The sequence below is a fragment of the Hemibagrus wyckioides genome, linkage group LG05 (assembly GCF_019097595.1).
Source record: "Hemibagrus wyckioides isolate EC202008001 linkage group LG05, SWU_Hwy_1.0, whole genome shotgun sequence".
Taxonomy (NCBI): Eukaryota; Metazoa; Chordata; class Actinopteri; order Siluriformes; family Bagridae; genus Hemibagrus; species Hemibagrus wyckioides.
In genome coordinates, this window is record NC_080714.1 from 5554259 (window position 1) to 5569809 (window position 15551).

Consider the following 15551-nt stretch of genomic DNA (forward strand, 5'->3'; position numbering starts at 1 on the left):
TATTTTCTTGCTTGCAGCAGTACAGCATCAGCATAGACAGCAGGATGATTTTCTGCTCTCACCTCGCCAGCGGGCGCCGCGCTCTGTTCACTGCCTCGAGGTCAGCGTATCTCAGGTCCAGCTGGCAGCCCACAAGGATGACAGGAGCTCTGGGGCAGAAGTGTTTGATTTCAGGGTACCACATGGTCCTCACATGGTGCAGCGAGTTCGGGTTGGCGATTGAGAAACACAGCACCACCACATCAGACCTGCCACCAATACCCAGAGTGAGTGATGTAACGTGACTCTATGCAGCTGCTTTAAGAATGAGAACACCAGCAACTGCTTCTGCAAATGTAACCTGAAACTTAATAGCTCCTAGCAGGTTGTATGAATGGCACAGCTCACCGTCCGTAAGCAAAACGACGGTCCTTGTGATGATCCCCGAACGTGTCCCAGAGCCGCAAGGACACGCTGACATCATCCACCACGTCCCTAGATCGCTCTAGAACCTGGTTGGAGAAACACACCTATCACATGCATGGAGATTTACCTAGGTCATTACTGTATATACATTTTTAACACTTGACCCTGTGCACAAAGGTGACTGACTATCCTCTGAATGATGCAGAATTTCCTCACCTCCTGGCAGACTCTGTATTGGTCTATAGCCCAGACAGTGGGAACATGTGTGGCGAGGAGCTGGTACTGGGTCAGCGTGGCGTTACAAGCCCGGGCGCAGATGAGCCGGGTCTTTCCCACTGCGTTGTCCCCGACAACCACACACTTGATGGTCTCGACATTTGGCCTCTCATAGTCCATATCAGAATCCATAAAATGGGACCTGCAAAAATAATTCATATTAATGCTGGGGAGTGCTGGGTTCAAACGGTTAAGGTTCTGGGTTGCTGATTGGAATATCAAGGACCAGAACTCCCAATCTGCCACTGTTGGAAGCTTAACCTACTCTGATCATGGCTGACCCTTTGCTCAGACCCCAACATCCTAAACTGGGCTGTACAAAGAAGAGACTTTCACTATCCTGTAATGTATATGTGACAAAGACATCTTCTTAATATGTCAAGCTTTCAAAGCGAGGAACCCATCATTGTGGAAGTTATATTTCCAGCAGCCCGGTGTCACTTTTTCATCAGCTGAGCTCTGTAACAATCTGGCACTAAACAGGGAGCATGTGAGAAAGGAGGAGTAATGGTACAGCGCTTTACAGGATCGATACTGCTATTCCGCCTGCATCCTGCAGTGAGGTCACTGTACACCGTTAACACCTATAGATTTAAGCTTCTTGAACACAGCTTTGGGGTTTGTGTGGGCGTTCGCACTGTGGTCATTTCACCGAAGCGTGTACACTTCACAGGCATAATGAATGTGACATTTCAACATATTGACCTGTCTCAATGCCTGCACGAGCTTAAAGCTAACAAGACAAGCGTGCCGGTCCGGTCATGTGACCTCTCAGGAACAATGTGGAGCAGTATTTTAGGGAAGCTTTTTACGTACATGTTACAGAGCATCAGTGTCATCAAAAATCTGGTACTTTCGTGCACTTTGTGCTGCACTGAACTGCATGGGCCATCCAAAGATCCCATTCTCACTCGATCCAGTATTAGAGTAATTCAATCATTACATCCTTTCATTGATTAAACTATTTTCAGAAGTCTGGATTTCTGCATCATGACCTCTGCGTGTGGTTATATGATTCTTTATGGCTTCTATTTCAAATGACCTCGCTCAAAAAGCAGAAGGGTTCGGGCTGGGCAATGAAGACAGCTGGGAGAACTAAAATTTAGCACATATTATTGTTTTTAATTATTATTATGTATTATTAGTATAATAATAATAATAATAATAATAATAATAATAATAATAATAATAATATTAAAGTCATGCTACACAATAAATGAGTAAAAGAAGAGTGGAAAAATATATTAGATTTAAAAAATAAAATAAAATAAAATAATTTTTTTGGCAATTTCTAATTTAAATAATTGAATGTAACATTAAAATTAAAAAAAAAAATGAAACAACAAAATGAATATCAGGCATCACATGATCGTCTCATCAGACTGTCAGTTCGCTGTTCTTTCAATGTTCATCACATCGCCCATGCCGTGCTTCTATTCCTCCACATCTATAAATCTACAAACCCTTCGTTGGTCACTTTCGCTTCTTAACACGCAATCAGACTCGAATAAACAACCGTTAAACCACTCGACCTGACAACAGACTGCACAAACACACTTTAGCTCGGCTCATCAAAAATGCAGCTAATTACTGCATGCTTCATTCATTGGGAACGCCATGAAGGGGTGTGTGTGTGTATGATGGTGATGAAAAGCACGATTATACCATAGCGCTGATAAATGCTCCGATCTGATCAGTCAGGAAGTGTTTCACGTTTAGAACAGCAGCTGAATCAGGTGTACTATAATAATACTGTTTCTATGGTAACTGATAATTCACACAGATGCTCGCATGGCAGGAAAGCTCCAGTTCATAAGAGAGAACTTTATTTAACGTTTATGGAAAAAGTCTCCGCTTTACTCTTGCTAATAAGAAAGAGACAGTGGTACCTGAGGGGTTAAATCATTTAAGGTCCATGTCACTGATGAACTTCTTACAATAGCACTTCTAATTCCTCATTTAATACTGTGACCTTCCTCGTTTAATAAACCTCGCATTTTCACCTCTGACTGAACAAACCTGAGACTACGATTAATAACAGCTCCTGGTACGAGTATTCTACATCCATTCAGCTCCTCTTGCAAACCTATACATCCATCCTTAAAGTCGATGCGGCCATGAATCTGTTTAATAAGTGCAATAAATTCTCCGCTCTCTCCGGTAAGGTGTTATCAGCTGCTGTAATCAAACCTACGTTTAGCCTCCACGCTGTACCGTCTGCTCATCATAGACAACACCAAGGTCCTGCACAGGGTGTGTTTCTCTTTCAACATGATGCAACTTACAGTAAACGTATCAGCATGTGAGAAACAAGAGGCTTCCTGAACACCGTGCAACACAGCCGCCCATTCATTCATTCATTCTTCCGTCCATTAAGCAGCATCATGACACGTCAGTCAGGACGCAAACACAAGACGGAATTTAGACAGTAAAGATATAACGATCTAGGATTAGTCCGAGTCCGTTATTGCTGTCTTTACCTTCCTGTAAATGAAGCCCCGGCTGAAAGGCGTGAGGTCCGTCTTCTCCAGTGCCTTGCTTATGAAGGTTGTTGGTATCGCAACCCGGTCTCTGGTTTCCATGGAGACCTGCTTGACTTACTGTACGCGACCGATGGGTGGCTACATCCCGGATCCCATATTCCCACACTAAACGGTATGTCACCACTGGTTAAACGGACTCTACTGTAGTGCAGTGCGCTATGCGGTTTGTGCTCGTTGGTTTTTGTTCTATTCTAGTAAACACCTGACTTCTGCGCCTGTGAATACATGCTGAGTAACATGGTTTATAGCCTATAGGGCTTAGATCCCTCTAACAGCCAAGCGCATATATACACACGCTTTCCAAGAGCACTCCACACCCTCGGCAGAAATACTCAATGCAGCACAATCTGTTTTTGAAGAAGACTGTAAACACCGAGCCTGATACATAATACGCATTTCACGCAAGACCTTACAAAGGAGTCCATTCATATAAGCCCTTCGCACCGCCTCTCCTCTCCATCGATGAGTAGAGAAACACGTCTACTTTAATGACACAGATGTAAATAAACCTCGCGCTTAGGAGGCTGAAGGCTGAAGGTGACCCAGCTCAGGAGTTTTCACCCTGTATCCAGCAGAGTCGGGTTATTTTTAATGTGCACGGATAAAGTGCACCTATTATTGCCGCAGCCTTCCAAAAAACAGCCGGCTCATCCTGACTAACACCCTTCTGAATTATGGACACGTCTAATGAATCCCCACAGACTTCAATTAACACCCCCCCCCCCCCCCCCCAGTGCTGAATTAGCTGCATGCAAAGAATTAATTGGCTTTTAGAGTTTCTTCCACACAATGCAATTTGTCAAACAACACTTAGGTTAAAAATTGCATTAGATTATACTAATACTAATAATAAAATACTAAACTGCATCGTTCCTTGTCACAGGAGCAGCTTTAGTACCTACTGTGCACACGATGTACCTTGAATAGATCTTTAAATCTTTAAAGGTGCATGAGTGGTCCTTTACATTAAAGTGAACCTCCCCAGTGGCAAGTGACCCTTTATTTCCACCTTTAATTCAGGTGGATGTACCTGTACACTGTAATTCAACATCTTTGTGGCTGTGATCAAATGATGCACGGTTTTATATCTTTATTATGCATCAGGGTATGAGAGGTGTGCTATTAATTAGCTTGGTGCTCCTTAAAAGGTCATTATTGGTGCAATATATAATACTCGTACATGTTCGAAAGTTATGCAAAAACCTCATAATGATGGTTTTAAGCCAAGTGTATTAAGTGGCTAAGAAAACCCCAGAAAGCTGACTACCAGGTCCTGAGTGCTTGTTTGTTTATGGATAGGCTTCCTGTCGGTCATTGTATAGACACTTAGCTTGACAGGTCACAGTACCTGGGTGGAAACGGGGAATTGGGCTTATTTAATGATGGTCAAACCCACAAAAGCGCCTGATCTTGCAAAATATGACAAATCTTACGTAATGCATCTTCAATTTATTTTAAGTTATATATATATATATATATATATATATATATATATATATATATATATATATATTCAAAGCTACAAATCATGATTAGATCGTGATGAGATCACCCTAACAATAAGGAAAAGTACAGCTTGGTACCTTTATTTCTGAGACCTTAGTGCTAACTCAGCACAGGGTGCAGTTTAATGGATGATTTCAATTGGCATTGGACTTGAAGTGAGAGGAAACCCACTAAAGATCAAGATGCACAGAAAGTCGCAAGCGTGTAATAACCTATAAAGCTCCAAGGAGAGAGGGAGAGGCAGAGAGAGAGAGAGAGAGAGAGAGAGAGAGAGAGAGAGAGAGAGAGGGAGAGAGAGAGAGAGAGAGAGAGAACTCTGCATTCAGCAAAAGTGCTCGGTCATTAATCAGCAGGCTCTGACGCAGGCACTTTCACGTTCATCCTTGCGGTTCAAAAACAGTCAGGGAGAAGAGAGAGAGAGAGAGAGAGGGAGAGAGGGAGAGAGAGAGAGCGCGTGCCAGCTGATGCAACTGTGCACTGAAGTAACCCCGATGCCGCACGCCCCCATGTATTACAGGCCTTCATACGTTTTCCAAATTATTTATCGAAAATAAGTTCTATAGTGAGTCCTAATAACTCATGGAACCCTTTTCTTTCCTCGTGAGCCACTATAGCGCCTTTACATAAGGTTTTTTTTTTAACGTGTAAACAATAACAGCACATCTGTGCGTCTGTTAAAATATCCACATTATTAAGGTGTCCATTCACAGCCAGTGCGCTTTACTCTGTTTTGTTTATGTTACGTAACGCCCAGGTCTCGTCAAGCATTACATGTCAGTTCATTTAGAAACCCAGCACCGAGCATTCCCCGTCAAAACATCCATCAAGCTGGAGGAGATAAGCTCGGCTCATCTTACCGCATCAGAGGGAAGAAGCGCATCCGCTTGGCTGCTGTCTGTAAGCGAAAGGCGGAAACGACATCCATGGGTCATAGCTCGCCGCCGACGGGAACAGGCGGTGAACTTCATTTTCATGTGAAGACAACAAGCCGACGGTTGCGATTTAGAGCCGGCTAAGAGGCTGCGGAAAGTCCTCTCTTGTTTCTGAGCTGTTTTATTTTGCTTCAGGTAAGCCGCGAGGCCTGGAAATAGCCTCGCTGCTCCCTCGGTCCACAGTACTGAGGTAAAAACAAGCACCGTCGTCCGCCTGCCCATTCATCTGTACTGCGATTCTTTTCACTGATTCGACTCTTCAAAAGAATCGAGCCGCGCGTGTTCAGATTCATTCGATTCACCACTCAGAGCTTTGTCGATACGGAGTAGTCACGATTTCAGACTTCATACACTGAATTCACAAGATTTACAAATATGACAACGTTAAAAAAAAAAAAAAACAATAATAATGATAATAAAGGCGATGCACTCCAGATGAGCCGATTCTGCAGATGGAATCAATTGGGTGAGTCGTTTGAAAAGAAACCTACGTAAACTTTCTGAATCAAAACACGCTCGGCTCAAATAACTCGGCATGTGGGAAGAAAAGCAGTATAGAAACTATTTCAAGACAGCAGTGATGCTTTAGTGTATCTGACTTCAAATAAGTGTAAAAAATTAGTTTTTGAAATAACACAAACTTCCGGTCAGCAAACTTAATAACAAACTGTAAATGAGGACTAAAACACTTTGGGGGTCTTCTGTTATAGGAAAATAATCCACACAGGTTTAGTGTGTTGCGGCCAAAACAATTTGAAGAACCTTTTTTCTTCCCCTAGCTGATTACTGTCCATTTATAGCAACCCTAACGTGTTTTATTCCTCTTATACCATAGCGACTTGGCATCAGTGCAACACACTATATTGACAGAAGTTTTAGGACATCTGTCTTTGCATGGACATGATTGTAATATGGAGTTGGCAACCCCTTTGCAGCTGTAACAGCTTCAACTCTTCTGGGAAGGCTTTAGGTTTAGGAAAGAATTCCTCTAGAAGTGCGTCTGTGAGGTCAGGCAGTGACGTTGGACAAGAAGGCCTGGCTCGCAGTCTCCGCTCTAATTCATCCAAAAGGTGTTGAGGTCAGGACTTGGTCAAGTTCCTCCACACCAAACTCACTCATCCATGTCTTTATGGACCTTGCTTTGTGCACTGGTGCGCAGTCATTTTGGAACAGGAAGGGGGTCATCCCCAAACTGTTCCCACAAAGTTGGGAGCATGAAATTGTCCAAAATGTCTTGGTATGAAGCTGAAGCATTAAGAGTTCCTTTCACTGGAACTAAAAGGTCAAGCCCAACCCCTGAATTCAATGATTTGGAGGGGTGTCCCAAAACTTTTGGCAATATAGTGTATTAACCTCATTTGTGATTTGATTTGAACAGCAGTACAGGAGCTAAGACTATGTTCTGACTGGTCCAGATCAACATTTGCAATGGGTTTTGGGTTATCTAATGGACAAGAATGTGAACACTTCCTTTAGGACAAGCAGCCAGTCAGAGGCACCAACATCCTTTAACATTCTGCTTCGAGTGGATTTATAGGCTTTGGATGTTTTTGCATTTTTGACACTTATGTGTGTTTTAAGCTTTAGAGTTCAAAGTCAAACCGCCACGGATGTGACTGAAGGGCTGTTAATTTATAATCAGAGCGCACTGAAATGTGTCTAATAAGTAAACTGGGTTGAGTTATATTCATGCAGCTGGAGGTGTTTCACATGTTTCTCCAAAGATGTGCCATACATTCATACAACTCAGATAATCATGATAATAATATTTGTCATGTTGAGTGATGTAATGTTAATAAAACTGCAAATATATTGCTGCATGATCTAGTACTGCTTTAGTGTTAAAAAAGCAAATCTCTTGATACTTGAGAAATTCCATAACCAGCGTTTGTTAAAATCCACTAGAGGATTTTAAGAGTTTCTACACAAAATCAAGCCAGTAAAACAAACCTACCAGGTATATATACTTAGACAAGTTATGCACGTAGAATTGCATGAATATACTAAACACTAGGTTTTTTTTTGTTGTTAATAATCTCATAAAAACCTTGAAAACGGGTTGATGACCTGGGAAAGGTCTACGTCCAAGGCCAGGTATAAGAGAACCACAGGTTTACGTAATGCCTACAGTGCAAAGCAGACAGAATACACAGAGAGAGAGAGAGAGAGAGAGAGAGAGAGAGAATTTAAAAGTAAAATTTGCTCATCCAGGTGCTGGGACTAAATATGGAAAATAAAGCTGCAGATTCAGATTCAAGGAGATCCCTGTCTCTAAAACAATATCATATATCTGATGAATATGGCTTTGCTCTGCCTGATCCTCTGGTATGTACATGTCAATTAATACAGGTTTGAGGAATACGCATGCAAAATAAATGTCTAGGTAATGGTAATCTACTGCTTCAAGATGTAGTAGACTATTATCATATAATATTCTTTAGGTAAATTTAATTGTATAGCATTGGTACAAATAAAGCCTTCCACAGTAACAATGATTTTATTTCATTTTTTTTTGGCCTACTTTTTCAAGCTTTTTGCTTTTGTAATAAATGGTGTATAAAATATAATATCTAATATCGAATATGGAAGACGTTTAGTATAAATCCTTCAGCTAATCCCAATTTCACCAGGCATGTCCCGAAGTGTTTTATTCCTTTTATACAGCAGCAATTCACCGATGATTACAATTCGTAATTAATTTATTCGTTGTCATGGTTTTATTTAAGGTGGTAGAGTGAGCTCTTGGAGACACTGGAGACTCCTTCCAAAAATTGTGCAATAAATGTCTTATTACGGAAAAACTCAGCTTATTGACAGCGAAATTTTCTATTTTGTAGACAGAATTATGTAGAAATGAATAGACAGAGATACACCTGTGGACTTGAGACTATGTATTGATTCTGATGTTACAGCATGATATGGCATGGCAGACTTTGTATAAATATACCAAGTGGGTAAAAAGGCTTTCTAACACTTTTATTCAGATGACAATTCCTCACAGAAGTCTCAACAGCTCAGGGCCGTTTTCTTCACCATCAGGAGCCAGTATATGAATGAATTTCATATAAATGCAAATTTGTGCTAATCTTCAGCTGTGTAATGGGGCATCCGGCTGTCTTTAGTTGGCAACTGAAGAGACAGTTTTGTCACATTGTTGGCCCTAAATTCAGAAACCCGAGAGGGAGAATGACGCTGAATTTCTCTGGTGTCCGTAAAGGTCGAGCTGCCGCCGTACTTCAAGCCGTGGATGGACATCGCTGGACGTGCCAGTGAGCTCGTCTCTTCCCACTCCCTTCGCTCGTCTGTTCATAGGGTAAGGGTCACAAAAGCGCCATTGCAATAACATTTATGTGGGAATTTCACATGATTTAATTGAAAAGCTTAGTGACAATACCTGTACCAGTATCTCAAAAAAAAATGATCACATCAATCAATCATTATTTGTCTATCATTATTATTATTTTGTCTTTTTACTTTCTACTTCCATTGATTAAGATCTTCATATCTGCACTATCCCTTAATAAATCAACTTCAAATAGAATTTTCACTTGATTTGCTTGTTTGTGTTCCTGCCTTTTGCTAATTTGTGTAGTGAAGGAACCATATCAAAATAACAAATCCTGGATGACGCACGTTATCTGCTGGAAACGAATGAACAAATGTTTCACTAAAATAATGGCTGCATATGCCAGTGTCTCATAAATTATGTATCGTGCCCATTTTCGTTCCATTTTCTAAATCCAGTCTACTATTTTGGCAGCAATGAAAATGAAAGCTTGTTGTTTAAATCCCAGATGCCTCTGTTAGACGCTGACCTGCTGCAGAGCCATCGAGAGCTGCGCCTTGCTCATCTGGCCCTGAGCATCATCACTATGGGTTACGTCTGGCAGGAGGGGGAAGAAGATAAAGTGAAGGTACAGCAGTGAAATACATTGATCAGCCATGAGCAGTGACAGGTGAAGTGAATAAGACTGATGATCTCCTCATCATGGCACCTGTTAGTGGGTGGGATATATTAGGCAGCAAGTCAACATTTTGTGCTCAAAGTTGATGTGTTAGAAGCAGGAAAAATGAGCAAGCGAGTTTGATAAGGGCCAAATTGTGATGGCTAGATGACTGGATCAGAGCATCTCCAAAACTGCAGCTCTTGTGGGGTGTTCCCGGTCTGCAGTGGTCAGTATCTATCAAAAGTGGTCCAAGGAAGGAACAGTGGTGAAATGGCAACAGGGTCATGGGTGGCCAAGGCTCATTGATGCACATGGGGAGCGAAGGCTGGCCCGTGTGAACCGATCCAACAGACAAGCTACTGTTGTTTAAAAGAAATTAATGCTGGTTCTGATAGAAATATTTAGCAAATGGTCATAAGGTTATGCCTGATCGGTGTAAGTACTTCTGGTGGTGGAAAGAGTCAAAAACACATTAAATTGACTGCTAATACAGAAGAAAGTTTGCTTTTTTCCACAGTGCAAAGTGCAAAGTTCCTGCTTTCTTACTATTCTAACTGAGCTATGCTGAATTACCTCAGGTCAAGTTAGTTAGCTAGCTAACTTAGCCAAGTGCTTCAGTAGCTTGCTTGTTATTAGCTAGCTCATGCTCATGCTAGAAAAGATGTCCTATACACATGATTTTGCACAATCACTACAGGAAATTCTTCCTGAACATCAAGTGCTTTTATACTGTTAAACAATCAACAAAAGACCTGACCAATCCAGCTCACTCAGCTAGCTAATGGCTAAGCTGGACATGTTCCCACAGGATGAATGTTGATCAAGCTATTTACTTTGAAGCACTTTAAAGTGAATATAGCTAATAAATCAGACCAGGGACGCTCGTCTGTCGCCGCTGTCCCAGACGTTGCTGCTGCTAAGCATTTAGCACCTGAATGTGTGAACTTTCGACAGGTTTTATTTTGATTAGGTGTTGAATTTGGAATATTAAATTCATTTAATTTACTTTAAGTTGCTTTTTATTGTTTTGTTTTTTTTAATGTAGCCAAGTTCAAACTTTTATTTAGTCGAGTAAAATTACTACAACTTAATAATAGTAATAATACAAAACAAACCCCTCACTGTTCTTGAATACTGCAGTGAGAATAGTGTTACTTTCCATCTTTGAGTACTTTGAGTTAACATAAATCTAAAGAAAAACCAACGAAACAGAAAGAAAACTAGCCACCAAATCAATACATCTGTCATATCTGAGCACTGGTATGTTGTGTGTCTGTGTGTGTGGGTGTACTGTATGTTAGGTTCTCCCACAGAACCTAGCAGTACCGTACTGGGAGGTTTCTCAGAAGTTGGGTCTCCCGCCAATACTTACTCATGCTGATGGGGTTTTGGCCAACTGGAGGAAAAGACAGCCAGATGGGTAGAATATTTCTCTCTGACAGGGTTTCAGAAGCACACACACTCAGCTTTAATATATTTCTATGTTAATATGCTGTCTTGTATCTTTTTGCTAACCCTGTAACACCTTTTCTTGTCATTTTATTCAATATACGGATCCTTGTTGCTGGCTTCAGTCCACTTGACATGGAGTAAGTTCAAATAAAATTCTGTTTTTGTTGTTTTTGTTAAATTTGCATTTCAAGCTGGCCAGTAGAGGGAGCCTTCTTATTACAACAGCACTGAAGAGCAACTCTGCCACTGTCGCACACTCACAGTGTGTGTGTGTGTGTGTGTGTGTCTCGTGCAAGGAATCTGGAGCTGTTGTTCAGTATTCCTGGTGAGGAAAGTGCTAGAGGTTTTTTCCTCGTCACTCTGCTGGTGGAACTGGCTGCTGTTCCTGCTCTCAAGGTCTTCCATGTCATTTTATAAGTGAATATCAAGCAGTTAAAAAAGTGCTAGAGTATTCTGATACAGTAAAGCATTGTTTCCATAGTGCAGGCCATCCCTGAAGTGATCTGTGGTGTCTGCGACGGTGATGTGTCCACAGTGATCCGAGGCCTTGATGTCATTAGTCGGTCTATAGATGACATGAAGGAAGCTCTCAAACAAATGCACGGTAATCCTTAAATGCCATTAATATTTAATTTTTTTTTTTCTTTTACTTATTTGAAAAAAGGCCCTGATTATAAAATATTACCAATGTATTTCTGTTTTATGGAGGAAAAAAAACTGATTTGAACACTTGAAATTTTAATGCCATATTAATTTCTCTATAATATTTCAGTATACGTGGATCCTTCTGTATTCTACGGCATTATGCGGATATTTTTATCAGGGTAAGCTACTAATATTTGAGCATTTAAATTTTTTTTTTTTTAATTAAAATTTTTAATTAAATTTAATTGATTACAATCATTTTGTTTTATTTATTTATTTATTTTTTTATATTTCATTTAATGATTAATTTTTTACATTTTATTTTATTTTAATTAATTTATTTTAATTTGATTTAATTTTTTAAATGTTATTTTATTTTTATGAGTTATTTTAATGTAATTATATCTGATAATTTTTTATTTTATTTTATTTTATTTTATTTTATTTTATGTCATTTTATGTCATTTTATGTCATTTTATGTCATTTTATTTTATTGACTCTCTAATTGCAATGACCACCATCCCATACAATGACCACAAAATCAATCCAATCAATTAAATATCACCTTCTGGTATTCCATCCATCCTGTATTGATTCTACGTTTATTTATTATAATTTCAGCTTGATGAACACTTCAATCATATTTTGTCTACATGGCCTGTGATTAGAGCTCAAATCATATAGAACTGTCGAAAGTCGTCAGCCTGTTCAGTCGTTAGCGCTGATGATGGAGCACTGAACCCCAGCGAGTGCTCGTTGCTAGTTTATGAGCCTCACCTGCATTTTATTAGCTGGCTTTTTAATGAAAAGCTGAAAACTGTAGCATGAAGAACTCCAGTCTCACCGGGAAGGCCGCCAGCTTGTGAGAGATTTTAAAGACATTTTTCGAGAGGGGGAGGTTTGTGGTTATGATCTAAATCTCAGCATGGTTCTGAACCATCCAACAAACCTGTCTACTGGATGTGGAGACCTACACTGCGTTCAGTTTCCGTCCGTTTCACCTGCTGTCACTGATTCTTTCACTGAACACATGCAACTAGTGCATTGAAACATCAGCAGATGGCTTATACTGTATACAATGAGATGAAAGCAATGTCTGATTTATAATCTAATGCTTTTTTTAAATGTTTACTCTGAAGTAGATCATATATAGAGAATATTAAGGAAGTTTATGTTACCTCAAATAACTCTTTACAACCAGGTTGGGCAGAAAAGCATCTCAGAAACCGTCAATTTAACCCCTTAACGGAAATCGACTTATGAAACTGACATAGAGTGGGCAAAGACTCACTAAAACTGGAGAGCTGGTCATTTTTGGTAAGTCTGTGCCCACTGTAGCCTCAGATTCTTGTTCTTAACAGCCAGAAATGGGATCTAGTATGATGTTCTGCTTGATTTGACATGCTTTTGTACAGAGTGGTTATTTAAGTTACCACATCCTTCCTGTCAGCTTAAACCCAGTCCTGTGTTGTGATCATTACCTGAATCTCTTGACCTGAATCTGCACTGTGCTGCTGCCACACGATTGTCATCACTGTATCCATGCTGCTGTATTTGGACACCTGCACGATGGCGCATGTTTCAGGTGGAAAGACAACCCGTCGATGGCAGAGGGGCTTGTTTACGAGGGCGTTCAGGCTGAACCGATGGAGTTTTCAGGAGGAAGCGCAGCTCAGAGCAGTCTGCTCCACAGCTTTGATGAGCTGCTAGGCGTCAAGCACGAGGAAAAGAGTGGTGAGATAGATCATCTCCATAACGTTACTCAATTAGAGCAAAATATGAGCAGAATCTGCAAATGCAGATTTTTATAATATTTTTTAAAAATTATCGTTTCTACAGTAACAATGTATGCAGGGACTATATAGTGTGTACAATGTTTTTATAAAAAATATTTATTTAGGATTTTATGGAAGTGATGTTAATGGCAAGTTTTTTGTCATGGGAAGTTTTTAAGCACAGATCTGTTTGTGGTTTATTTGAAATATTGGAGAGAAAAGAAAGGCTTGTGAAGGAACAGTTCCTAAAATGTAGCTATAAAAGGATAAAAATAAAACAAACAAAAAAGTTTGTTAATGAATAAAAATAAGGAATGAAAATCTTCAAAAACTTCATGACATTAATAGTAACTCTTAGCACTGGGTCATGCCATACCACCATATCACAGCTTATTTTATTTTATTTTATTTTATTTTATTTTATTTTATTTTATTTTATTTTATTTTATTTTATTTTATTTTATTTTATTTTATTTTATTTTATTTTATTTTATTTTATTTTATTTTATTTTATTTTATTTTATTTTATTTATTTATTTTTTTAACAGCATGCTTCCAAAGAGTTTTATTTCTTACTCACAAGGAATCATAGTCTCAGTGAAACATTTTCTGACAATGCAGATATAAAAATGTAAACTGTGTAAACCTCATCCATTCAGCAACCTTCCTGACCAGCATGCGAGGCTACATGCCTCCATCTCACAGATGCTTCATCGAGGAAATCTCTCGTGCTCCGTCCCTGAGGTCCTTCGTGCTTAATCAAGCCGACGAGAGTCTGACGGAGGCCTTCGATCGCTGCGTGGCTCGGCTGGTTTCACTGCGGAGTTACCACATCAACATAGTGTCGCGCTTCATCACCGTCCCAGCGTCCCGAGCCAAACAGCTCCGCTGTGCAGACCCAGAGTCTTTAGCAGAACACGACCCCGTGTGGAAAGCACCCACGGCACTGGAAGAAAGAGGGACGGGCGGCTCGGGGATCATGAGCTTCCTGAAGACTGTGAGGGAGAGAACGAAAGACGTTTTGACCTCAGTGAGAAGTGACGTATGAGGAGGATACAGTATGAAATATCATCCTGGAATATGAAGGAAAGTTGAAAAATAAAGGTGCTTTGATGAAATCTGATTAGTGAGTGTCCTTGCATTGTAAAGAAAACGTGAAGAGATTTAATATCAATGACAGTGCTGTAGGCCTCCTGGTCGTCCAGCGGCAGGATCCAACGAGGCCCGGGTTCGATTCCTGGGCAGAGAGCTAACCCAGCCACTGAAGAGTTACATCTTAGTGCTGGTGTCAAGCCTGGATAAAATGGGAGGGTTGCTTTAGGAAGGGCATCCGATGTAAAACCTGCAGCAAACTGAATGATCTGCTGTGGCGACCCCAAACAGGTAGCAGCTAAAAGAACAACAACTATCAATGACAGTGTTGTGAAGCCAGAATTAAACCAGTGAGATTATTATAAGAGCAGGTTGGACATTAGACATGTGACATTGAGTCTGGCAGAAAAGACAATAATGGAATCAAGTTTCTGCTCGTGAGAACATCTTTCCACCAGGAAGCTCTCCACATATCATAAATCCCCTATAAGTTGCTCATCAGTGGCTTGATAAAATTCTGGCACTCTGTAGATGAATAATGCATGCAAGAGAAATCTCATGGGAACTTTCACAGTGCTGAAGTACATAAAGAAATCAATCCCTTCTTCTCTTGCCAATAGCATGCTTTATCTTAACAGCGTACGAAGCATGTCAGGCAGTTTGACAGCATCGGTGGGAGTTACTCCTTGCAGTCATGCAAACTTTGCAAACATTCCTGCACCAGTTTTTACCCAGTAAATCGTTTCGGGTTTATAAACACGACGCACTTAATGCGCGGATTAAAGATGCTCATTGGTGCGTAAAACGGCATTATGGGCATGCTTTGTGTTTAAAATGCCATGGTTTCATTCCAAACCATAATTTAAACCACTGACATTGTTTTCCATTACATGTAGCCATTAATCTTTTCATTTAAACCTCATTCAAAATGCAAAAATATGTAACCCCCCACCAACCAGCCATCCTACCCCCCGAAC

General features: G+C 40.2%; 2 protein-coding genes across 5 annotated transcripts in view; one reads left to right on the forward strand and one right to left on the reverse strand.

The window, feature by feature from the left end:
• Window positions 1–5726, reverse strand: part of LOC131353041 (rho-related BTB domain-containing protein 2-like) — a 17634-nt gene extending 11908 nt beyond the window's left edge. The window contains exons 1-4 of one of the 2 annotated variants that reach the window (XM_058389732.1): window positions 5588–5726; window positions 622–823; window positions 388–491; window positions 63–248 (exon numbers count right to left, since the gene is read on the reverse strand). In XM_058389732.1, coding sequence (XP_058245715.1) covers window positions 63–248; window positions 388–491; window positions 622–823; window positions 5588–5655 — 560 coding nt within the window. In that variant the 5' untranslated portion in view covers window positions 5656–5726. Of the gene's footprint in view, window positions 1–62; window positions 249–387; window positions 510–621; window positions 824–5587 lie in introns of both variants that reach the window. The other variant, XM_058389731.1, reaches the window with a different exon arrangement.
• Window positions 5716–14614, forward strand: ido1 (indoleamine 2,3-dioxygenase 1). Of its 3 annotated transcripts, none has more exons than XM_058389734.1 (10): window positions 5716–5852; window positions 8880–8975; window positions 9457–9576; window positions 10911–11029; window positions 11184–11198; window positions 11358–11457; window positions 11548–11665; window positions 11834–11885; window positions 13293–13441; window positions 14142–14614. In XM_058389734.1, exons 2-10 carry the CDS (start codon window positions 8910–8912, stop codon window positions 14528–14530), a joined length of 1128 nt encoding a protein of 375 aa, XP_058245717.1. In that variant the 5' UTR covers window positions 5716–5852; window positions 8880–8909; the 3' UTR covers window positions 14531–14614. The 3 variants fall into 3 exon arrangements, with proteins under 3 accessions (XP_058245717.1, XP_058245718.1, XP_058245716.1); XM_058389735.1 differs by lacking the exon at window positions 5716–5852 and adding an exon at window positions 5985–6128; XM_058389733.1 differs by lacking the exon at window positions 5716–5852 and adding an exon at window positions 7795–7987.
• The last annotated feature ends 937 nt before the right edge of the window (window positions 14615–15551 follow it).